This window comes from Trachurus japonicus, chromosome 2 (assembly GCF_045865225.1).
Source record: "Trachurus japonicus isolate A0001 chromosome 2, Traja_1.0".
Taxonomy (NCBI): Eukaryota; Metazoa; Chordata; class Actinopteri; order Carangiformes; family Carangidae; genus Trachurus; species Trachurus japonicus.
In genome coordinates this window covers 16148962-16158236 of record NC_140908.1, presented here as the reverse complement: position 1 = coordinate 16158236, position 9275 = coordinate 16148962, and the positions used below count along the sequence as shown (strand labels likewise).

Sequence of the window (9275 nt, the reverse complement as noted above, 5' to 3'; positions counted from 1 at the left end):
GAGGTAAATACAGGGTAAATACGGAGACTGCTTGCTGAAAAACTGTCCCTGAACGCAACGCGCATCAGCGGTTTTGTATGAATTTACCTCGAAAACGGCTCCGTTTCGTATCGTTCCGTCATTATCTCATAGCGTGGTGGTTGTGCAGGTCACAACTTGTCTACAAAAGCGCTGTGGAGTTTTGGGATGTTGAATTTGATGAGTTTAATGAGGGAAACCAAGAAATCCCATAATGAGCCTCCGTAGCGTAGCTCTGAGCAGCTCACGGCTCTGCTCCACCGTACTGAAAATAGCTTACACCTACAATTAAAGGTAACGAACCTACTGCTATGACTATAGCGATTATGGCAATGGGCCAATTTGCCAAAATGTTGAACTATCCCTTTAACGTCTGAATCGACCTCATCCCAGTTCTGAATCGGGCCTCTACTACGTCTACACACAGTACACTGCGTTGAAGACAAATAAAAAGGTAACCTGTTGCCATAGAGATGTTCATGTGTGGAAGGATGGATGGAAGGACGGATGAATGAATGAAAGAAAGAAAGAAAGAAAAATTAAATATAACATGAGTTTATCAGCCAAAGCCAAAAAAAGCTGTGGAAATTAAGCAACCCCCCCTCTCCCCCCCCTCCCCTACACACACACACACACACACACACACACACACACATAAAACCACACACTCGTCTCCCAGACAACGCACGGTAAAGGACCAGGATGCCTGCATTACCTCGACAGTAGTGTACGCTGCTGCTGAAAGACACGTGTCCTCGTAGAAAGCACCCTGATGATTACAATCATTCTTCTTGATACAAACGTCTGAAACACTTGAGCTGTTTTCCCAATTACAAAGAGATGACAAATATATATGACCACAATGAACACACTTCTTTTTAAGTGTTTTTATACAGTTGCATAGAAGTTTAAAAACCAGCCTCTGTTAATAATAAAACAATTTCAGGACGTTTTTAAGAAACTACTTAAATCTACAAGTTATATCGTTTTTCTTCCTTGTTTTTTTTGTTTGTTTGTTTTTTTTACGTGTCATTGGAACCGCAATCCTTCACAAAAATAGACGTTATATATATATTTGCTTTGTAAACTGTGTTTCCAATCCAGTTGTTTTGACTAGAAAAGCATGCTATAGTAGAGAGAGATGGAGGGGGGAGGGAGGGGAGGAGGGGGGGGGGTCAGAAGGGCGGCGCCTCGTGCTGTCCGGCGCTCTGCTCGTCTGTCATCACGTTGACCAGCAGCTCCATGGCTCGGCCCAGGTCGTCGGCCATGTGGAACAAGCTGCCGATGCTGGGGCCTGGAGACACACACAGAGAGGGTTAACCCAAACCCTACACACACAGACTTAGACAGTGTCGGAGCTATTTGTTACTTTTGTATTATTTAATCACTTATTATTTAGTTATTTATTTTGGTTTAGTTTGGGAAATACACCTTTAGTTTGTTTATTTAGTATTGATTAAGTTTATTTTGGTACTTAACCATGCTTTTATTTTGAAGCGCACCGGGTGAGTTTACATACAGGGGTTGGCAGTCACAGGTGAGCTAGGCACCTGGGAGGGCAGATGGTTTTTTACCAGGGCAAGAGAGGCGGCAAAGGGCCATTGTTGTTTGTTTGTTTGTTTGCCGATGGAGAATAAACCCAAGAAACTTTCATTTTTTGCCTTTCTGTTTATCCTGCGTAAATTCACTCCCTAGGTGTCTCAGTGGCCGTTTGATTTGATTTAGTTTCATTATAGTTTTGATATTTTGAAGTTTTTTGATTATTGACACCGAGGACAAACAGCCACTACAAAAAGTGCCAAAAACACACATTTATTATAACAATACAATACCTCATTGGCGGGTAGGACACAAAACCACATCGACACGGTCAAAACTGTCTGCCTTCGACCAGCACACCTGGTAGGCTGATTGTCCACCGTTTAAATAACCCCCGTGACCCGTTGTGCATCATGCACTTCCGGTGTCAGCGGAAGTTACCACAATAAAACCCGCCAAGTACAAACACCAAAATAAAAGCGCAAATATGGCTCCTACACAGATAACAAACTGGCACTAAGAAGACAACACAGTGAAAGGATCACCAGGGTTACGGCGAGTGGCAACTGTAAAATCTCACGTCGTAAGAAGACAATCAGCCTTCTCTAGAAAGAGTTCACAGATGTGGAATTCACTTCACTACCGACTGAAATAAAACTAACCTGAGACATTAGAGTTTTGTAATATAAAGGTTAAAATCTGGCTGAAACAATGTGTCATGACTTGGTATGATTTTAGATGTATTGTACATTTTATAGTGTTGTTATGTAATTATGATGTCTTGTTTCTACTAAAAGCCTAAACTAGGGACGGGAGTGTGAAACTAGCATCAGCTATAATCTCTGTCTGCAGAACATCAGTCACATTGACTTGTTTGTAACGAGTGGAAGTGTTACTATGGTAACCTGCATTGTCCCTATCAAATAAACTGAATTAAATTAAATTAAAGACCATCTAACAACGTGGCAACACCTGATGGACATGAGTACCTAACACCTAGCATGGGATACTCTGTAAAAAAGAAAAGATGTTTCTGATGAGTGACAAACCGGTGGCCGACGGCGCCAAAACGCCTTCACCATCATTTTCTATGTAGCTACGCCGCTTTACGCCGCTTTACGCCGCTTTACGCAAACCGCTTTACGCCGCTTTATGCCGCTTTACGCAAACCGCTTTACGCCGCTTTACGCCGCTTTACGCCGCTTTACGCCGCTTTACGCCGCTTTACGCCGCCGCTTTACGCAGCTTTACGCCGCTTTACGCCGCCGCTTTACGCAGCTTTACGCCGCTTTACGCCGCTTTACGCCGCTTTATGCCGCTTTACGCAAACCGCTCTGCCCCGTAGTTTCCATCCTTTCCAGTCAGAAGCAGCTTGTTCAGCAGGATTCTCTGCTTTCCTGCCTCCACATGCTGAACTTTAACTTCCTTTCAGCAGTAACTTTGACCCTCTATGGCGCCGTGAACCCCGACACCGTAGCCTAATGCGCACTACAAAAAGATTATAACTACGCACCGAGGCGATGCAGACGGAAGGGCTGTGATTGGTCCACTACACCTATCGCTATGGAGACGCACTGCATAGCAACGCGTTCTCTCGATGGCATCGAGGCACCGACATCGAGTTACAGCAGAAGCATAAACCAGGCTTAAAGGGACAGTGTGTAACTTCTCCTGTTATCTATTCAAGTCTGTTTTTCATTAAGCAGTAATCCCCCCCATCAACAAACTGAAGTGTTCCACTGATGCTGCATTCACCTGCAGTCGGGCAGACGGCCGTCGCTAACAAACCAGATGTCATTTTAGTCACAGAAGTCCAGAGAAAGACGGTAAAACAATACCACATCGCCATGACAACATATTGTCACGTGTATTGTTTTACCTCGTGCTGACGGACCACTTGTTTTTTAGTCAAAACTAATCTCTTTCCACTTAAAATAAGACTCATCACCTAAAAATGAACTTGTTTTTAGATCATTTTCACTTGTTTCAAACTAATTCTCACTTGAAATAAGTAGAAAAATCTGCCAGTGAAAGCAAGTTTTTTGTGTTTGTAATAAGAAAGAAAAACGTGCTCCACTATCAGATTTTTCTACTTATTCCAAGTGAAAATCTGCTTGAAAGAAGTAAAAAGTGTCTAAAAACAAGCTGCTTTTAATATGATGAGTCTTATTTTAAGTAGAATGAGATTTGTTTTGACTAGAAATAAGACAAATATTCTTGGTAAGATACTTGAGTTTTTGCAGTGTAATGCTGCATTAGCATCAAAACAAAGAAGGCTAAATAATAAATGATAATACATACGTAGTCTAAGAAAAAAAAACTGGAAAAGTTAGGGGGAGGGGCCCACTTTAGTATTCTTTAAGGGGGCCCAGAATTCCTAGCAACGGCCCTGGACACACACACACACACAGTAGAAAGTCTCGTCCCTGTCGTGTGAAGCAGAGCAGAGTGCGACAGAAAAGGGAAAGGAAGTTAAACCAGGTAACAGAGGAGAGGCAGATGATGTCTATCTGTGGTGCGATCGGTCGGACCGAGGCTGTGTGTCTTTGTGTGAAGAAGGTGTGAAGAAGGTGTGAAGAAGGTGTGAAGAAGGTGTGTAGAAGGTGTGTAGAAGGTGTGTAGAAGGTGTGTAGAAGGTGTGAAGAAGGTGTGTAGAAGGTGTGTAGAAGGTGTGTAGAAGGTGTGAAGAAGGTGTGAAGAAGGTGTGTAGAAGGTGTGAAGAAGGTGTGTAGAAGGTGTGTAGAAGGTGTGTAGAAGGTGTAGAAGGTGTGAAGAAGGTGTGTAGAAGGTGTAGAAGGTGTGAAGAAGGTGTGTAGAAGGTGTGTAGAAGGTGTGAAGAAGGTGTGTAGAAGGTGTGTAGAAGGTGTGTAGAAGGTGTGAAGAAGGTGTGAAGAAGGTGTGTAGAAGGTGTGTAGAAGGTGTGTAGAAGGTGTGTAGAAGGTGTGTAGAAGGTGTGTAGAAGGTGTGTAGAAGGTGTGTAGAAGGTGTGTAGAAGGTGTGAAGAAGGTGTGTAGAAGGTGTGTAGAAGGTGTAGAAGGTGTGTAGAAGGTGTGTAGAAGGTGTGTAGAAGGTGTGAAGAAGGTGTGTAGAAGGTGTGAAGAAGGTGTGTAGAAGGTGTAGAAGGTGTGTAGAAGGTGTGAAGAAGGTGTGTAGAAGGTGTGAAGAAGGTGTGTAGAAGGTGTGTAGAAGGTGTGTAGAAGGTGTGAAGAAGGTGTGTAGAAGGTGTGTAGAAGGTGTGTAGAAGGTGTGAAGAAGGTGTGTAGAAGGTGTGAAGAAGGTGTGAAGAAGGTGTGTAGAAGGTGTGTAGAAGGTGTAGAAGGTGTAGAAGGTGTGTAGAAGGTGTGTAGAAGGTGTAGAAGGTGTGTAGAAGGTGTGTAGAAGGTGTGTAGAAGGTGTGTAGAAGGTGTAGAAGGTGTGTAGAAGGTGTGTAGAAGGTGTGAAGAAGGTGTGTAGAAGGTGTGAAGAAGGTGTGAAGAAGGTGTGTAGAAGGTGTGTAGAAGGTGTAGAAGGTGTGTAGAAGGTGTGTAGAAGGTGTGTAGAAGGTGTGTAGAAGGTGTAGAAGGTGTGTAGAAGGTGTGGTGAGAGCCACTGACCTCATGGATGTCCCCTTCTCCCTCCTGGCTCGGGGAAGTGAGGAGGGAAAAGGAGGAAAAGACAGAACAGGAAGAAACAGAGCTGAGATCAGTTTTCTATTCTATTCTGTTTTATTCTATCGATTTGAACAGATGAGACAAGGTGGCACTGTGTTGTGTTGTGTTGTGTTGTGTTGTGTTGTGTTGTGTTGTGTTGTGTTTCTGTACCCTGGCTGTGAGGGAAGGAGTTGTTCAGCTGCTCCATCACCTCCTCCAACCCAGATGCATCTTGGGAAGGACTGGACAGCTCATCGTCACCTGGATGTGGAGAAAATTATGTTTTTTTTTAAAAGGATAGTTCAACATTTTGGCAAATTGGCCCAAAATAGAGGGAAATTCATGCAAAACCTCTGATGCACGTTGCCTTCAGGGACAGTTTTTCATCAACAGTCTCTGTATTTCCCTCTAAAACAACTCTGTGTGGTAACGTTGTGTTATTATCTCATAGCGTGGTGAATGTGCAGCTCACAACTTGTCCACCAGAGCGTTGTGGAGTTGTTGGATTGTGTATTTGATGAGTTTAATGAGTTTGAAACCAAGAAATCCCATAATGAGCCTCCGTAGCGTAGCTCTGAGCAGCTCACGGCTCTGCTCCGCCGTTCTAAAAACAGCTTGCACCGACAATTAAAGGTAACGAACCTACTGCTATGACTATAGGGATTATGGTGATGGGCCGATTTGCCAAAATGTTGAACTATCCCTTTAACACTAGAACCGCCAAGAGGTCATTTTGACCTCCATTCATTCTAATGCAACAATGGTAAATGGACTGCGTTTATATAGCCATTTATAAAACGGAAAGGTGAAATCCCGCAATCTGATTGGTTGTTAACCGTGGTATAATGAGCATATACCACGGCTACTATTCTAAAGCCTTATCACAGCGTAGGCTATCACTCCGCCTCAGGCACGTATGACTGGTATGAATGGAAGTTGTTGTCATGTATCCAAGACAACGGACTGTTGCAGTCCGTAGCCCAAGACAGCTGATGTTTTTACGATGTTAAAAAACGGACTAAAGTAGTTGAATCCACATGTTGAAGGTGAACTTTCACCTCCGGGGAGGGTTAACAACGGTAGAGGGGACTGAGCAGTGACTTTCACCTGAAAAAAAGCGGAGGAAAAGACGAGATGCAGAGCTACTAGGAGCTAACGTCTGGAGAGCTGGGACTATTTTTTTCACAGTGAGGCTATTTTATTGGATAATATGTATTTCTGGTTGAATAAAACTACATGAAATTGATTGCGTATCCCTCTTTTATATTGCCTTTATTCGTAACCGTTTTATAAAAGCAATATATCACTCCAGTCCGTGGTCTATGCTCATTCTACCACTCTAAGGGGGAAGGGTTAGGGGCTTCGCGTCGGGCCGAACAACGCCCCTTAGCCGTGGTATAATGAGCATAGACCACGGACTGGAGTGATATATTGCTTAAATATATTATATAAGCAGCCAGACACACAGTTCAAAACACTTTATAGTAATGCTTCACATTCATATACACACACATACTTTACAAAAAATAACAATAGTCGTTGCTAGGCAACCAATATAGACGACTCTTTATTTTTCTATTTTTCGAACAGTGTGTGTATATAAAAATTTTCAAAATTGTTACAAATTTCTGAATTCATGTCCATTTCTCATGAGAGCAAGGGACTGTCATTGTAATGTTCAATGTTTATGAGTAATGTTCATTTTTTATCTGTTTGACAGCTGTTTTAACTGTTTGACAGCTTTCTAATATCTGAACTCGTGTTGTGTTGTGGGATGAGGTCAAAATGACTAACTAACTAACTAACTAACTAACTAACTAACTAAATAACTAACTAACTAACTGACAAACTGAGTGACTAAATGGACATTATTTAGCCCAGATTGCAATGATTGGAAAATCAGTTTTATAATTTTTTATATACACACACTGTTCGAAAAATAAAAAAATAAAGAGTCGTCTATATTGGTTGCCTAGCAACGACTATTGTTATTTTTTGTAAAGTATGTGTGTGTATATGAATGTGAAGCATTACTATAAAGTGTTTTGAGCTGTGTGCCTGGCTGCTTATATAATATACAGTATATGGCTATATAAACGCAGTACATTGACCATTGTTGCATTAGAATGAATGGAGGTCAGAATGACCTCTTGGCGGTTCTAGGTAAAATCACTCTTTTCTTCGTTCTCTTTTATACTAGAATCATGAAAACACATAAGATGAAGTAGAACACACTTTTAGGAAAAGTCACCGACTGGGAGACACAGGGTTTTTACACAAAGAAGCGAGAGAGGTCAAAATGACCTCACGGCGGTTCTAGTGTTAACTTTCAGACTTCAGGGTCCTAAAATAAAGTCACATTTGTGTTGTTGTGTGTGTGTGTGTGTGTGTGTGTGTGTGTGTGTGTGTGTGTGTGTGTGTGTGTGTGTTACCCATGGTGTCAGTCGTCTGGCTGGCCGCCACGCGGAGCAGAGGGAGGGAGGAGTCGGAGCGCTGAGAGGAGGTGGAGGGGGAGGAGAGGGCCGTGCCGTTCACCTTGGAGTCCGTCTGACACACACACACACACACGCACACGCACACGCACACGCACACGCACACGCACACGCACACGCACACACACACACACACACACACACACACACACACACACACACACACACACACACACACACACACCATTAGACACAAAGGAAATGAGCCTCCACAGCTCTGTTACCTCTTCTCCACCAAACTGGTTCTAGTTCTGGTTCTCTCCCCATCAGGAGCTGCTAACGGCCTAGCTAACAGCGGCTAACGCTGCTGCTGCAGTTAGGAACGGACCTGTTAGCTGCTAACAGCGGCTAACAGTGGCTAACAGCGGCTAACGCTGCTGCTACAGCTAGAAACGGACCTGTTAGCTGCTAACAGCTGCTAACAGTGGCTAACAGCGGCTAACGCTGCTGCTACAGTTAGGAACGGACCTGTTAGCTGCTAACAGCTGCTAACAGCTGCTAACAGTGGCTAACGCTGCTGCTACAGTTAGAAACGGACCTGTTAGCCGCTAACGGCCTAGCTAACAGCGGCTAACGCTCCTGCTACAGTTAGAAACAGACCTGTTAGCCGCTAACAGCCTAGCTAACAGCGGCTAACGCTGCTGCTGCAGTTAGAAACGGACCTGAACATTAAAACCCGGTCCGACCTGCGCGTGTTGAACACCGGACCCGACGTGGAAGCAGACTAGACTTTTGATTAACGATAACACTAAACCCGGCTGAAAAAAAAGCAGCCGTCTTCGCCGTAATCGCCGCGACCGGCAACTAGGCTACGTTTTGACGGCGATATGTTTTGATCTGAGCGTTAGCTGCTGTTAGCCACCGCCTGTAGCTCAGCTAGTTAGCTGCTGTTAGCCACCGCCTGCAGCTCAGCTAGTTAGCTGCTGTTAGCCACCGCCTGCAGCTCAGCTAGTTAGCTGCTGTTAGCCACCGCCTGCAGCTCAGCTAGTTAGCTGCTGTTAGCCACCGCCTGCAGCTCAGCTAGTTAGCTGCTGTTAGCCACCGCCTGCAGCTCAGCTAGTTAGCTGCTGTTAGCCACCGCCTGTAGCTCAGCTAGTTAGCTGCTGTTAGCCACCGCCTGCAGCTCAGCTAGTTAGCTGCTGTTAGCCACCGCCTGCAGCTCAGCTAGTTAGCTGCTGTTAGCCACCGCCTGTAGCTCAGCTAGTTAGCTGCTGTTAGCCACCGCCTGCAGCTCAGCTAGTTAGCTGCTGTTAGCCACCGCCTGCAGCTCAGCTAGTTAGCTGCTGTTAGCCACCGCCTGTAGCTCAGCTAGTTAGCTGCTGTTAGCCACCGCCTGCAGCTCAGCTAGTTAGCTGCTGTTAGCCACCGCCTGTAGCTCAGCTAGTTAGCTGCTGTTAGCCACCGCCTGTAGCTCAGCTAGTTAGCTGCTGTTAGCCACCGCCTGTAGCTCAGCTAGTTAGCTGCTGTTAGCCACCGCCTGCAGCTCAGCTAGTTAGCTGCTGTTAGCCACCGCCTGCAGCTCAGCTAGTTAGCTGCTGTTAGCCACCGCCTGTAGCTCAGCTAGTTAGCTGCTGTTAGCCACCGCCTGCAGCTCAGC

At 44.8% G+C, this 9275-nt stretch overlaps 1 protein-coding gene across 2 annotated transcripts in view; it reads right to left on the bottom strand.

The window, feature by feature from the left end:
* Positions 1–1014: 1014 nt before the first annotated feature.
* dmd (dystrophin) overlaps positions 1015–9275 on the bottom strand; it is a 413300-nt gene continuing 405039 nt past the window's right edge. For both annotated transcript variants that reach the window (XM_085802729.1, XM_085802740.1), the window contains 3 exons: positions 7619–7733; positions 5358–5447; positions 1015–1312 (listed from right to left, as the gene is read on the bottom strand). In XM_085802729.1, coding sequence (XP_085658855.1) covers positions 1194–1312; positions 5358–5447; positions 7619–7733 — 324 coding nt within the window. In that variant the 3' untranslated portion in view covers positions 1015–1193. The remainder of the gene's footprint in view (positions 1313–5357; positions 5448–7618; positions 7734–9275) is intronic.